At 43.5% G+C, this 16,065-nt stretch overlaps 1 protein-coding gene across 1 annotated transcript in view; it reads left to right on the plus strand.

The window, feature by feature from the left end:
* The window catches only part of cpamd8 (C3 and PZP like alpha-2-macroglobulin domain containing 8), a 52,583-nt gene that overhangs the window by 18,000 nt on the left and 18,518 nt on the right, over positions 1–16,065 (plus strand). The window contains exons 22-33 of the mRNA XM_033622255.2: positions 560–690; positions 863–914; positions 1,090–1,388; positions 2,233–2,301; positions 2,388–2,544; positions 4,760–4,936; positions 7,263–7,344; positions 11,956–12,112; positions 12,319–12,393; positions 14,789–14,954; positions 15,599–15,685; positions 15,875–16,011. Of these exons, the coding sequence (XP_033478146.1) occupies positions 560–690; positions 863–914; positions 1,090–1,388; positions 2,233–2,301; positions 2,388–2,544; positions 4,760–4,936; positions 7,263–7,344; positions 11,956–12,112; positions 12,319–12,393; positions 14,789–14,954; positions 15,599–15,685; positions 15,875–16,011 (1,589 nt within the window). The remainder of the gene's footprint in view (positions 1–559; positions 691–862; positions 915–1,089; positions 1,389–2,232; positions 2,302–2,387; positions 2,545–4,759; positions 4,937–7,262; positions 7,345–11,955; positions 12,113–12,318; positions 12,394–14,788; positions 14,955–15,598; positions 15,686–15,874; positions 16,012–16,065) is intronic.

Raw genomic sequence — 16,065 nt, forward strand, 5'->3', positions numbered from 1 at the left:
ACCCAGAGTTACAAACAGTCCCCTCCAGAACGCATGTGAGAACAAAGCAGGCCAGCAGTGGGGGAGCAACCAGAGCTGTGCTGTGACACTCAGTGGCATGTTGATGAGTTTGCAGGTCACTGGCGGTCAATGGGCCCCCCATGGCCCCACTCCTAGTCCCCTGGCCCCTTATGTTTCCTTCTCAGTACACACACACAAAGAGACGCCACTGGCACAGGGCCACATTTCTGATGTGCTCCCCAAGCAAGAGAACTGGGAGTCCTCTTACAGACATGTTTGTCCTGTGTAACGTATGTTGATGTCCATGAATGACATTAGAGACATGGTCATATCCAGGTATCAGTGATTTTTTGACTTGTAAATGTTTCCCCAAAGTCCCTTGACAGTTTGTCAGCATTATTACGTTAAGTGACCTGTAAGTATTTCAGCAGAATGAGCCTCAATATCCACATTGGTTCTGTAGGTACCTAGCGACTAGCTTGGGGTGACACACTGTGATATTGTGATCTGACATAACCGAAATAAGGAGAGCTGATCCTGTCTTCTGCTGTCCCGATAGCTCGTGCAATTGCCTACAGTGAACCAAGCTGCTGTTCAGATGGATTCCAAACAGGCAAAACGGGCAACGATGTGGACGATAGAAGAACCCCAATCGGCCTGGATTATGTTCGCAGGACTGTCCAGGTGGAGGTAAGAGAGCTGATGTTGATCACTGTCACTTGATAGATGAGGATTGCTTTATATTTTGTATTTATTTATCATCAGGTCAGAATTTTGTTGAGATAAGCCTGCAGAACCTTTTGAATTTTCTTGACTTATCCCACTTTCCCCTTTGTTTCTCTTCCTCTCACTCTCCTTGTAGCCAGAAGGCCTTCCAAGAGAATACACCTACAGTGTCTTCTTCTGTCCCAATGGTTAGTGGGGATGCATTTTCCTGATATCATGTAATTTTTGGTAATCTCATCATAGCTCTCCTGCTGTATCATCCTCCTAATTACATTTCTTGAGTTGATGTATGCCTACTCTCAGTGCACTGTCACTACTGTCAGTAAAACTAAGCCTAAGCATGTTTGATATTTCAATTTTCAGAGAGAATCCACATTTCCACCCCCAACAAGTACGAGTATCAGTATGTGAAAAAGCCGGCCAAGATGAACCAGTTCCAAGTGGCAGTGAAGACCCACAACGATGCCCATTTTGCCCTCTCTGCCAGCCCCCACGACAGTGCAGAGATGCTAGAGATTGTACTTGGGGGCAGGCAAAACACACGCTCTTGGATATCCTTGGGCAAGATGGGGGAGCCCCTGATCAGTGCCGCCACACCTGGCATCCTCTCCTGGGACGAGTTCAGAAGCTTTTGGATCAGCTGGAAGGGTGGCGTGGTACAGGTAAGAAGATTAAGGAACTATAGAAGAATGTGTTGCTCAACCAAATATATTATGAAAAAGTCTAATGCTTTGGATGTACAACTCCTTTCTTCTCTACCAACGCTCCTGTGGGTCAGTTTGATTAATATATGTGTTGGTTATAATTGACTGTCGAGCTGGTAAACATATTCACACATAGGAGGATGAAATACCCTGCACCAGCAAGTGCAGCAGAATTGTGTTCAGATCATCAGCGGATCTGCCGACACAAAGAGAAGAGAGTGAAAAAGACTCAGCAGGCCATGGGGTCTGTGTGTTAGGAGGACTGGCGCCACTTTTACTGGCATGCCTTCCCGAAAGGTCACGCTTAACGGGCTGATGTCACTGAGGACACTCAGTGATCCATGGCCTGGTGCTCGCATGGCACTCTCCGGCTGGCACACTGCTCCCCAGCCCCGGCATTAGCCTCGCACCATTCACCAGCGGCAGCAGTTAAAAGCCTGCCTACTACAGCCCAATAGGATTTATTTATTTTTTAGAGGACGTTGGCATTTTGGGTTGAATGAGCTATGGGGCTTGGCCCTGCATGGTCTGTGGTTTAACGTGATTACACAATGAAACTCTAGTAGCAGAGAGGAAATGTGCTCTACATGGGTCTATTTGTATGTTTGGGATTGTGTGTGGGAGGTGAGTGAATCACACTGGCATCACCAACACTTAGCAGAAGGACGTTATTAGTGCTCGGTATGAGGGAGTCCCAAAGAGCACCAGCTGCTTTCTAAAGTGGGTTCACTGATTTGTATTGGGGGTTTTTTTGTTGACCTCTATCTAAGTGATTTCCCTTTGTCTGCCTTATCATCTCCAGGTGGGCCATGGTTTACATCCCTCCAATGAATCAGTGATCCTCCAGTGGGCAGGCCAATTCCCTGGACAGGTTTGACTCTTTTATGGCATTTATAGACTAGTTGCAGCTATTTATATTTACAGATAATTCTAAAAATGATATGTTTGTCCATCCAGGTGCGTCACATCGGCTTCTCAACAGGCTGGGGATCAGTTGGGGAGTTTAAGATCTGGAGGAAGGAAGACTCTGATGAGAACCACAATGAGGCCTTCACTCTGGGGGTCCCACACAACATGGTGCCTGGATCTGAGAGGGCCACAGCATTTATGATTGGTAAACTTTTTGTGTGATGTGTGCATGCATATAGGTATGATTCTGTGTAAGAAACATTTACTTATCCACAGCTTTCATTATACTACATCCTATCTACATCCTTAAACCCAGTTCAGACCAACGATTCGCGACGAGACAAAACCATTTTAGAAAGTTGCAGAGAAAAGTTGCGGCAGTGTAAGATGTCCGTCTGAGCTTGGCTCAGGCCGGCTGATGGTGTTACCCAAAATGACCACTGACGGCGTGTTTGCTTGCTGCGGCAGGTGTTACGTCTCCAGTGAGCCCTCTGTTTTTCGTCCTCATGGTGTGCCGGTGTCGGATGGTGGGTCACTACTGCTGCTTGCTGTATGTGCCTGTGCCCCCCTCACACACGCACATTCTCATAGACTGATTAATCGGTGCTGGTTATTTATATTATTGTGGCGTAGTGATTATGAATATAGTCCATCTGATGCTCATTTGTTCATGTTTTTTACCATTTCATCACTACTACAAATGCAGCCGTAGTCATTATCTCACTATCGCTATCCTCATTCATATTTTAAGGGGCTATAAATTATTTTCAAACACAAAATAAGCCTGAAAAGCTGGAAATCCGAACGGGAGCACAGGAAGTTGTTGCATAGAGATGGTACGCCATCTCGTCTAGTTACGTTGGTGTGAACTGCAGAATGGTGCAATGCAAGTAGCTGCCTGTTTTAACTGGTCTTGTTGCAAATCTTTGGTCTGGACTGGTGACTATGTTGCTCTCACATTAATTCAATTCAATTCAATTCAATTTTATTTATAAAGCCCAATATCACAAATCACAATTTGCCTCACAGGGCTTTACAGCATACGACATCCCTCTGTCCTTAAGACCCTCACAGCGGATAAGGAAAATCTCCCCAAAAAAAAACCTCAGGAAGAGCAACTGAGGAGGGATCCCTCTTCCAGGACGGACAGACGTGCAATAGATGTCGTACAGAACAGATCAGCATAATAAATTAACAGTAATCCGCATGACACAATGAGACAGAGAGAGAGACAGAGAGAGAGATGCAGGTAATGACAGTAGGTTACAACAACATTAATGAAAGTAATAATATTATAGTTATAGTTCTGGCTACTGTGGTACAATATGTTGAAAGTATGTATTAATATCTGACAGTATACTTGTGTGACAATAGTCATATGTGTATAATAACAGTAGAAGTATGACTAATGACTAATGATGGCAGCAGCAGCAGGAGGCATCTGGCAGGACCACGGCAGCAGCACAATCACACACGTCACGCTGTCCAGGCACCGCTGCGGTATGAGTTAATCTGAGAGACAGTGGAGCACAAAGGCTCCGGAGAAGAAGCCGAGTTAGTGACATCCAGAATGGCCGAGTTAGCAAGATGCAGTAATAGGATGAGAGAGAGAGAGAGAGAGAGAGAGAGAGGGAGGGAGAGAGAGGGAGCCCGGTGTATTATAGGGGGTCCTCCGGCAGACTAGGCCTAAGTCAGCCTAACTAGGGGCTGGTACAGGGCAAGCCTGAGCCAGCCCTAACTATAAGCTTTATCAAAGAGGAAAGTCTTAAGTCTAGTCTTAAATGTGGAGACGGTGTCTGCCTCCCGGACCGCAACAGGAAGATGATTCCACAGGAGAGGAGCCTGATAGCTGAAGGCTCTGGCTCCTGATCTGCTTTTGGAGACTTTAGGGACCACGAGTAACCCTGCGTTCTCAGAGCGCAGTGTTCTGGTGGGATAATATGGCACTATGAGCTCTCTAAGATATGACGGAGCTTGACCATTTAGAGCTTTATAAGTTAACAGTAGGATTTTAAATTCAATTCTGGATTTTACAGGGAGCCAGTGCAGAGAAGCTAAAACAGGAGAAATATGATTTTGATCTTACAACTTAAAGCTCATGAACACAGTGAAGGCGGAATAATGACTGTCTGAGGAGCATGTGAATGCACCACCTGCCTCAGCTGGCAGAGGTCTGGACTCAAGTCTTAGTTAATCATTCCTCGTTTGTTCATTCAGCACTGTTGCCGCACTACATTACGACATGTTAGGGATTCATGAGCACTTGGAAAATCAATGGGCTGACCTGGTACATACTGGTACAGACACAAAAAAGAGTCGTTAAAAAAGATTTATTTGTTCACTTTTGTTCATCTCTATCTTAAAGCCTTTGCTCAGATCAGTGAAAGTTATATGTGTACGTGTGTGTTCACCTGTATCAGGGGATGTGATGGGACCAACTCTTAATAACCTGGACAAGCTGTTGCGGCTGCCCTTTGGATGTGGGGAGCAGAACATGATCCACTTTGCCCCCAACGTCTTCGTTCTCAAGTACCTGCAGAAGACCAGGCAGCTCAGTCCTGAGGTTGAGAATGAAGCGACTGACTACCTGCTGCAAGGTAAAGACACTGCAACCCAAGCACTTTCTGGTTTTCATTACATGTTGCACCTTTAGACAAAACTTGTATTGCAAATTTATACCAGTGGGTTGAAGATGAGCTCCTCACAACACTTTAAGAATACTCTCTGTTGCTTTCTTTACCTCTTATCCTGTGATTTTTCTCTAAGAAGTTTTATATCTTTGGGAAATATGGATTTGAATTTTGTACATTTTACGATTGATTTCTTGTCATTTGGATCTGTCCTTTAATAATATGTTCTTAAGATATTAAGCAAAATCTTTAAAATGTAAGGATATTTATTCCAGGCTGAGTATCAACAGCTCTTAATTCGTACAAACTGTTCTCTTGGACTGCTTCTTTCGGACAAACCTGAATCAGCCATCCAACACTTGACACTGAGATAAAGGATTACCTTCGGTACCACAGATTCCACCTGTCGGGGCCGCTGGTGAGATAACTGATGACATGTTTACCCGAAGATGCGCTGCATTCCCAAAATCCTTGCTGACCTACCTCCAATTAGCCAGCAGCTGTTTAAGCAGAGGAAACAGAAGCGTCAATTAAGCTCTAAGAGTGTGCCGTGAATCCCAACAAGTCAAATCCCTCCTGGCCTGACTTCGCCCAAGTGACTTAATGCTGAGCGGAAGGAATATTTTCTAATTGTTGGCAAGTTGAACGCTGTTGTTGGGTTTTCTGGAAACTGTTGGAGTGAAGTTTACCTTGGATAATGGTTTTTGTTTGTGGAACTGTGGATTTCTCGACGGAAGAGCCTCGGCTTGGCTGGTAGTAAATACTCTGGATCATGGATCGGAACATGAAGCCGGACATCGTTACTCAGAGTTACCCAGACCAATCTTTTCTCCACCTCCTGTGTTTTCTCCACTTACCCTGGCAAAGGGTCACTCACCTTCAGTAACTCTTACTAGACTTTTTCTAGCATGTGATCAGAGGCAGGCCATGCTGCTGATGGATGTAGACGAGTTGTGACTCAGAGGAATTGTTAAAGGGACAATTAAGCCCAAAATCAAACATACATATTTTCACTCTTACCTGTAGTGCTATATATTCATCTAGATTGTTTTGGTGTGAGTTGCCAGGTGTTGGAGATAACAACTGTAAAGATGTCTGCCTTCTCATGAATATAGTAGAACTAGATGGCACTCAGCTTGTGGTGCTCAAAGTGCCAAGGAAATACATATGAAAATTCAACAATAATGTCTCAATGTCAAGAAAATCCACAGACCTTGTTGCAAGCAGTTTCATGTAGGAGCTATTTTCTTTCTGTGAAACTACACCCACCAACCGTATCAACGTGCAAAAGGACGCGTGCATCTCCTTGTAGCTCACCTAGCGACACTGAGCTAGCTACGTTGCAGCTCAGCCGAGGAGGATGCCATTAATTGATTAATTTACATCTTGTGCTGTCAAGAGCACGAGCCTCTCACTCATAAACACATGTTCTCCTCCTTCTTCGCAATGATGTGGTTGGTAGATGTAGTCAGGTAGACAGAAAATAGCTCCTACATGAAACTGCTCGCAACAAGGTCTGTGGATTATCTTGAGTAACCAAGTCATCATCTTTGGAAAGAGACATTGCCGTTGAGTTTTCCGATGTATCTCCTTGATACATCCGAAAGTATCTCGATTGATATATAGCACTAAAAGTAAGAGGAAAAACAAGTATTTTTTTAAATTTCTGGCTAAGCTGCCCCTTTAAAACGTGGAAGGAGCTTCAGGATCCCAGAAGAATTACAATGTTTCGAAGTTTTGTGTCATCAAAAGTGGGAAATCAGCTGCTGGGTTGTATGAAGTACAGGAACAAATGTACAATAATATCCGTTATAATCAAATGTTGTTGGGTTTTTTTCTGTGCACTGCATAAAAATACTGAATGAATGACCAAAGAGCATTTCATGGTCAGGAAAATACCACGTGTCGAAGTGGTGCTTTTGCCAGTCTTTGCACCACCTTTAAAACAGACGCCCAGAGTTCAGTCTCACCTCGTTGCTCCTCATTTCCTGCCTGAACTTCAAAGATCACATGATGAAAGAAGAACCAGGATTTAACACCCTGACACGTTTCTAGAACATTAAATACAATTAACTTTAAAATCTGTTTACTCGTATTATATGAGATCACCTCTTACAGTTATTGAGCATTACATACAGTATGTGAGGATCCTACGAAATGCTTTGAGGGCAGCTTGAAGAGACTTGACAGGCTCTGATAGCCTGAAAGCATGTAAACTAATTTTGGTAATTTTCCAGTAATTTTGAGGAACTATCTTGCTAAAAGTGGTCTCCCATTCTTTATTCTTACCCAGGCTACCAGAGACAACTGACCTATAAACGGCAGGATGGATCCTACAGTGCTTTCGGAGAGAGGGATTCCTCTGGCAGTATGTGGTAAGTCATTGTAGGTGTAGCTGTTGAAGTTTACACAACTCATACCAGCCGATCTATGCTTAGCTGTAGCCACATTCTTCAGCTTTAACTGGGACATAGGTTTCTGGCCAAAGCAATGAAGCTTTTATCAGCATCTCAGAACACTGTGCTCAAATGAATCCATTCCTGTTGATGTGTTGAAATCACCGTTTAGTTTTTCCTCCGAGTGTTTATTTCATGTTTACACTCCCCGGGGGCAGGCAGGCAGGCACGACCACCTCATGATATTTATAAAACTGAAATCAATGCTCTCAATGGGGAGCTCCACTGCTTGCATTTTGAGGCCCACGCACATTGTGCATACCTCTGGCTGATTTATGAGCTGAGGTGGGTATTATGATATTTAATAGAGCTAGCGCAGTGAAACAGCAGGTTACATAAACAACGGAGAATCATAAACAAGCTGCATAATTGGATCCCTGAGGTAGGCGAAGCTGTCAAGATTTATTTGCAGTTAATCAGGGTTCATATCCGTGGCACTGAGTGGACCCATGCTGCTTTGGCCCCGCTGATGAGCCCTTAATGCCACTATTGGAGACAGTCTTATAAGTTGTCTGGAGCCACTTCACCAAATGGCTCTCTACCTTTTTTTTTTGACATGGCTTAGAAAATAGGAGCAGAGCATGCCTTTTAATGACTCACTACCTGGGTGTAATTGGTAACATTAAACTGCTGTGGAAAGCTTGAACTCTTCCCGTGATGACTGTGAGAGGATATGAGGATGTAACAAGCAGCGGTTTGGAGTTTTCCTTGGCCGCCCAGGGCTACAAGTGTGGGTTGTGTGGGCACAACTCAGATGGTGAACCTTGAGTAAACCTGCATCAGACACTTTATGAATCCATCAACAACACGCTCGCATCCAAAACAAGCCCGGCTTTTGTTTTGGTTCCAGAGTTCACGAGTGGAGCAGTGCATTTACTGCCTGCTTAAAAGGAGCTGTAATGCAGTGTTAATGTATTCCAGCTTGTAAAAATGTATCGAAGTGGAAATTGACAGGATCTAATGAAAAGATTGAACATAATGACAAGGGCTGGCAGTAATGGTTTGGTGTGCAGCGCTGGCCATCTCTGGTGCCAAGGCTGTTAACACTGCACAGAGTGGGCTGAAAGTTCACTGACTTAATGTAATTCAGAGGCAGGGAGACACTGATTAGGAACGATGAGGCTGATGGATTGTGTTTTTAACCCCTTCTTGCTTTTCACATTGAGTGAGAACTACCTGCTGTTTTGCAAATACGCCTTTGGAGGTTGTAATGTGTCTTTCCATCTTTTTTTATTATTACAACACACACAGAACATCCCATCCCCATATCCTCATTGTATACCTCAGCCCTATTGCCTCCACACTTTCTCACAAACCCAGTTAAAATGACATTTTTCTTATAAAGAAACCCCTCAAGCATCCGCACGTTCTTCCTGACAGAAAACTGAAGTCATAGTTAACCTAAAAAAATGCTTTTAACAAACTTGTCAAAAGTTCGCTCCCTCCTTCTATAATTATTGTTAACAGTGGGACACTTCTTTTTTTTTTTTTTTTTCATTTTCGTCTGACAGTCTCAGTCCTTGGCTCTACATGTTGAGGCTGGCATGGCATTTCTGTCTGCCCAAAGACGGATCTGACAGCGTTAGCGGGGTTGGGGGGCTGAATACCAGAGATTGAAAGAACTGATATCTGCTGCTGTATTAAATCAATATCTGTTTCCAGTCCTGTGCCAAGATGGCAGGCCAGCCTTTCTTTCTTTCTCTTGCTATAGCTTGGCTATACAGCTGTTGCAGAAATGTATGTGTCAAAAAATGCCATCTATACTGGTATGGTCACCAAATATTAAGTCATGTGGGCTTGTCACAAAGCTGTAATCACAGACAGCCTGAAAAATCTTCTTCTTCTTCATCTTTGGAATTGAAAATCTAGAAATATCCACCAAAAGGTAATGGAGACTTGATCATCCAAAGGCAGACATTTGCTACAGGTTTCTTGTGGATCCTGAAAAAGGCTGAAAAATAAGGCCTGAGTAGGTATTAATATATTTTAAACCAGTGATTCCCAACTGGTCCAGCCACAGGGTCCAGATTCGTACTTTGTCATTAGTTCAAGGTCCACACAGTTTGATATATTCAGCATCATACTTGAGTTTGGCCATCTTGTCAAGCTAGTTTGCTGTCACTGTCAAGTAGCTGTCCGTTAGTCACCAACTCTACAGGAGGAAACAGCACTTCAAAATGAAAGCTCTGTGCTGTTTTTTTTTACAAACTTGAGTCTTTCGTGAGTCACTTGCGGTCCATTCAGAATCGATCCAAGACCCACTTTTGGACTGCGACCCACCAGTGGGGAACCACTGTTTTAAACAAGTCTTCAGAAGTCTTAAAAATGCTCAGAAATGGGAAGTAGGATTTTATAAACCTTTTTTGTGACGATGCATTGTAAAATCTTAAAATATTTGGTTATGTCTTTTTTATTTTAAAAAAATTATTTACCATTAAGATCAGGATAGCTGAACCAACAACACTTATACTTTATTTCTTGCTGAGATGCTTGGAGCAGACTGTCTGCTAGCTAGCTGTAACCATACCCTGGAAGACGCAGGAAAGTGCAAATTCAATGAAAATTGGCTGTTAAACCAAGATTTTGTAGCATGGCTGACACTGGCAATGCATACAAGGCTCTCTATTTTTTGATCAAAGATTTTCAAATTCGGCACGATGGAAATCAAGGCAGTGAAACCCCACATGTGGAGTGAGAAACAAAAAAATCGCCAAGAAAACTCGCTGACAAACGACAAGTATTTCCAAGTTCTGTTTTATGTATTATCATGAACGTTTGGGCAAAATTGTCCCTAACCCTAACTAATTGATGTTGGTTCAAAATTGGTCTTAAATTTCTGTCTTAGTGGCATTAAGAAGTCTTAAAAAGTCTTTAATCTAACTTGCCTTAAGGGTTAGAAACCCTGTGTTGGCATTTTACTGGTGTCTTGATGTAATTTCCCAGTTTGGTTGCAATAGTAGCAGCAATAGCACCTAATCTAATCATAGCACCATCATTTCAGATTCATCATCCTTAAGGCAGCTATACCCTTACCCCAAACCCCTGTTGGTATAATCCACTTTAATCTAAGTTTAAGTGATACACCTCTGGATGCTTTCTAAAACAAGACAACAGCAACATTTTTAGTAGTTGAGGGTAAAAAAAAAAACTAAAGCAGGAGTGGGGAATACTACAAGTCCAACTCATAACATTCCCCTTTAAGCTTGTCAACCTCGGCTTTATCATGGAGCACTCCCATCTACTGTCTTCTATTGACCCTCAGATCTACCCTTTGAAGTACGGAGCTGGATAAGGGCGGCTCAGAAAGGGAATTTGGAAGTCAGAAAACAGGAGAAAGAATAAGGAAGGGGGAGAAGGGGGAGAGCGTGACCCCAGCCAAGGGCCGAGTGGTGGAAGTGAGCATGTCTAGTGCTTCCTTCCTTCCCCAAACTAAATCATATTTACACTCTCCAGTACCTTTCCCTGGGGCCCGACATTTAAAGCCAGTGACACAATATTACTTAACATTATAAAAATTCCAGCAGGCTTGTGGCTTCATCCCTCGTTTTGTCTCTGGGGAGAAATAACATCCAGGTTCCAGCCAGGGAAGATTTAGTGTTTCGCTTTATGAGAGCAAAGTTCTTTTTTTCCTACTCATCTCCCCTGGTGCTCTTTCTTGGATTGTGCTCTCACTTATGAGTTGTGAGCACTACTAAAAACTAGAGCACAACCTGTTTGTTTATTTCCTTATTGCCATCTTGTGTTTCTGTCTTTTAATGGTAAGCAGCTTGCCTCATCCTATAAGTCATTCGTGGTCAGGGGTGCTGTAATGGAATGTCTTGCTGTCACTGAGGCGTTGTTGGCCAGAGACTGCAGCTTTCGACCACTACCGGGAGGTCTGTTGTTTATGGATGAGTGTGTGTTTATTAGCTCAGCCGTGTCCCCCAGGGCTGACCTTGGCCTTTCTCCGTGGTTCCCCTGGTCCTTCTCCACCATGGCCCACTAAAACCATGGCCCATAAATTTCCAGTTGCACTCCCAGGCCAGCCAGATTCACAACCTTCGTCCCTGGGATCCGTGTTTGTATAAGTTGCGGAATGCTTTTGGGGAATCTCCAGCAATACATGCAGAAAGACACTTGATTGGCCTGTGTGAGATTTCACATTCTCAAGAGCACAGCTGCCGCATCCTGTAGTGATGATCAAACCCCGCCGCACCCATCTGCTCCCCTCCTCACTTCCTTTCTTTTTTCCATTTCCTCAGATCCGTCTATACATACCAGTCCCTCTATCTTTGACAAAAACATCCCTCCATCTACAGTCTCCTCTATCAGCCCCCCTCCTCCCCTGCTGACAGATTGAAAGACTGTGACCGGTTGGAAAACTTCTCACTCTGTTGAAAAAGTGATTGCAGTCAAACTCTTGATAGTTTTTTGGGGGGGATTTGTCAGCACATGTTTGAAAGGATCGCAGATATATCTCCTCTCTTATCTTCTCCCCCTCACCCGTCTTTATTTGTTCCCCCCCTCCACCTTCATCTCTTCTTCCTCTAGGTTGACAGCGTTTGTGCTGAAGTCCTTTGCTCAGTCTCGGGGTTTCATCTTCATTGACCCCGAGGAGCTTCGTGCAGCCAAGTCTTGGCTCATCAAACATCAGCGAGATGACGGCTCCTTTCCTGCTATGGGACGCATCCTCAACAAAGACCTGCAGGTAGGCTTGTGTCTCAGTGGGGGTGGGGGTGGGTTTAAAATCAGAAACAGCAGTAACATTTTGAAACTCAATACCAACCTCATAGCTGCCCCAGAATTTATATTATTTAATGGTTTGAATTATTACTCCTCAGAGTTTTTTTAGATTTACATTATGAAGGTCTCTACTGTGTTTAATTAACTAAAAGCTAATGCTTTTGTCCACAGGGAGGGATCCATGGGAAGATCTCACTCACAGCATATGTGGTAGCAGCTCTCTTGGAGACAGGGATAACCACAGAGGTAAGCAGCCCAACAAAATAACATCTTACTGCAGTCTTTGTCTCTCCATCACAGCCATTGCTTAGTGTTGAGCTAAACAGTGTATTCAGTATAAATGTAACAGTGTAAATGTATTCATGATGTCAGCGGGTTGAAAAGAGCAAGTCTTTTAATCAAAACTCTACCTGTCCCACTTGAACAACTCACTCTCATAGCCCTTCCTACCAGCCTGCTGCGAATTTAAGTACAGGTCGTGTGTGGACATATCGCTGCATTCCTGATAGTTGTGAAGATGGATGTGCTGGCAGTCAGCCTTCTCATGTTTGTTATGCCCCACTGCCGCTAATCTAATATCTAATCACATTTTGGACTACATCAAAAGATTTAGGCTGACGTGCAGAGACAATTAAGTTCCGTGAAAGACACCTCGGTTGCATTCCTCCGTATCTCCTGTCTGCCTCTTCCCTTGTTGCCCTACTTTTCTCTCTGTTTTTGGCCTGATTTTTCTTTACTCCTTCACTAATAGCCATCCTCAACAATTAACATCAGCAGCATATGTGCTGTTCAGTCACTTAAAGACGTGGGAAAAGGAAGAGTTACAGCATAATTTATGGTGAAATCCTCCTCAGCATGTGTTGCATACTCTGGCAATATAAAAAGCCTCCAAACCTCTGATTGTTTTTGTCTTTGCTCTCCATTTGTCCACATAGTTGACTCTTTATTTAGCATTTCCTCCCTCTGGCTCTCCTCCATCCATCTGTCTCTCCCCCTTTCCTCTGCTATCTATCCCAAAGGGCTTCTTCTGAGAGTCTGTCCTTTTACAACTGATAAAAACTGAAAAGGTATCCTTCACATCAAAGCAGAACCTTCAACCCCCCTCCAATTTCACTTAATTAAAAGATGACTGCTGCAATTACAGTGAGTGGCTCTGGAGACCTATCATCTCAGGGATGAGAGGGAAGGTCACATCTGCATGAGATGAAAGTCAACGCTCAACATTTTAATGGCCAAAATGAATGTTTATTCAATAACTGCAACCGAGTGGAGGAGGAGGTTGTGAGTTTGCACAGGGCAGCCTCTAAACAGTTGAGCAGAGAGATGATGGTGATGATGATTGTGTTTGTGTGTGCATGCGTGCGTATGTGCGTGCGTGTATGTAAAAGGTATGCCAAAGGTCACGTCATGTAAGAGTCATATCTGATGATCCCACTGTGCAGAGAATACAAAATAGAATAAAAGAAAGTCAGTGCTGTAGAAAATTAAATGGACACTGTGTCTTCTAATGTACTTGCAATAAACTATAGACTATAGAGTGCTTATTTTTGACTGTTATTATATAGCAAATCAATGTACTTTTTCATTTTTTTAAATTTATTTTTACAATTTTAAAGTTGAAAACTTTACAAATACTGAGTACAAAAGATTTTCCAAAGATTGTATTACTTTAAATATTTGTTTCGTAAACTGTCGTGAGCCATGACACCATCATTTTCATTTCAGTCAGGAACACTTTAGTCAAAGAAAACTTATTTGCAGTATATTTGGTGGTATGGCTCTGTTCTGGGACCTCTCTGCCTTTCTTCAGGCCTATGCAGAAAGCCTCTTCCGCGTGCAAACGAGGAAAGCCTGAGGCAGAGAGAGCAAAACTCCCTGCCCTTCCATGCGCCTACATGGAAAGCCGGAGGCAGAGAGAGCAGCAGCAAAGCAGCATAAATGACAGACAGAAATGACATTGATAGGGGTGGAGGTGGGTTTCAAAGCAGCTTGCAGAGGAAGCAGCAACAGTAGGCAGGCCAGAGCAGTTTAAATAGGGCGCCCTGAATGAGATTCACCAATTGGCTGCATAGAAAGGAATCATGTGATCTATCAGCTGACTCCCTTTTATCAATCAGCTGCTCCATCAGTTGATCGGGCTGTTTGAGATCAGCTGATGTAGCTGGGATGTGAGCTGAGCTTGACTTGTGTCCTGCCTGAACATATGCAATGCTTAGTTTTTAGCAGCTGAGAGTCACTTCTTTATTTTACTTGTGTCTTGCATTGCTAGACAGCTTCTATCAACACTGCACTCAAATATCCTGAATTAAAACCATGCGGTTATATGTATTTATATATATTTTGGCACCTCCATAATAAAGCAAAATGTGAGGTAAATATTAAATGGTGCTTTATGATTTTAACCAAAACAGGACAGAAATATAGTCAGAACAGCATTTTTATTCTAGCTGACAGATTTATAGTTTTAAATAGCAGGTTATCAGCAGTTGGAGAAGAAATATACATAAATGTGCTTGCAAATATGCCACTACTTAGCCTATACTCAAAAAATTCAAACACCAATTCCACCTCTGCCATGTCTTGTAAGCTGTTGACACATGTTCACTTACGTTTGTTTCATGCTCTGTCCTGACTGCTCCAGGAAGAGAAGGTGGCAGTGGCCAAAGCCAAAGATTTCCTGGAGAGCAACACCTACTCTGCAGATGACCCATATACCACAGCCCTCTCCGCGTACGCCTTGGCTCTGCTGCGCAGTCCTTACGCCCCGCTGGCCCTGCGCCGCCTCAACCACATGGCCATCACACAAGGTACTGCCACACTCATCAGTCACTGGAGGTTCATTCATTCAAAACTTTAGTAACCTGCACAACAGATGTATCACCAGGTGACAAGCAAAAGACCAGATGTTGAATGAAAGTGTTCTGTAACAACAAGATTAATGCACCAAAAAATCACAGTGAGGAAAAATTGAAGTGTAGAAATATATGGCTTATTTCTCTGAATCCGTGCAGCAGCACAAAACTGTCACAGATTTACAGTTGAAGCGTCTTGCCCCGAGACTGCTTACAGTTTGAACACATTCAGACACAATATATGGACAGACTCAACTGTGAATGGAGCTGCTGTAGTGCTCAGCAGTAGCCCCGTCCACTCCTCCCTTTCCCCTTCTGTCTCTTATCTCACTGTTGGTTTCCTTTGGCCATTTCCCTCTCTTCCTCTTGACTGAAACTTTCTGCAAGTTTTGGCAGATTCGACAGAGTTTAGTGGAACACAAAAATGTCCGTACTCGATCACAATAATTGTATTCCCCAAGTACAATGAAGGCACAGGGCTTGGTTGCATAGTTGCTGAAAGATTCAGACAATTAGGATATTGATACAATGAGTCATATGATACAGGATGCCCTCCCTGTGCTCTCTCTGTCTTTATCTCACTTTGTTTGTCTTTGCAGATGGACTCACCCATTGGAGTCTGACTGGCAGCACTATGACAGATGAGGACACGTTCATGGGCTTCAGCGACGGCCTTTCACAGTCAGGTATTATTACTTTAACGCTACCCTCCTAGTGGAAATATAGGAGCCAGGACTGTTGGTTACATTAGTATTAGCCGTGCTTGCTTTCTTTCATCCTCTTGGCCAAACACTGATGTGATACTGTCTGATTCCCCAATAAAATAAAATAAAATGCAGAATGCACATAAGAATCTAATTCTCGTTTGTTTCCAGTGGTATCAGCAGAGGTGGAGATGACGGCGTATGGTCTTCTGACCTACACCCTCCTCGGGGATGTGGCTTCTGCCCTGCCTGTGGTCAAGTGGCTCTCCCAGCAGAGGAATGCCCTGGGCGGCTTCTCCTCCACACAGGTAGCCCTGTTTCTCTGGTTTCCCTTTGCTTTTGGTTCAGTCACTTGTAGCAGC

This window comes from Epinephelus lanceolatus, chromosome 6 (assembly GCF_041903045.1).
Source record: "Epinephelus lanceolatus isolate andai-2023 chromosome 6, ASM4190304v1, whole genome shotgun sequence".
NCBI lineage: Eukaryota > Metazoa > Chordata > Actinopteri > Perciformes > Serranidae > Epinephelus > Epinephelus lanceolatus.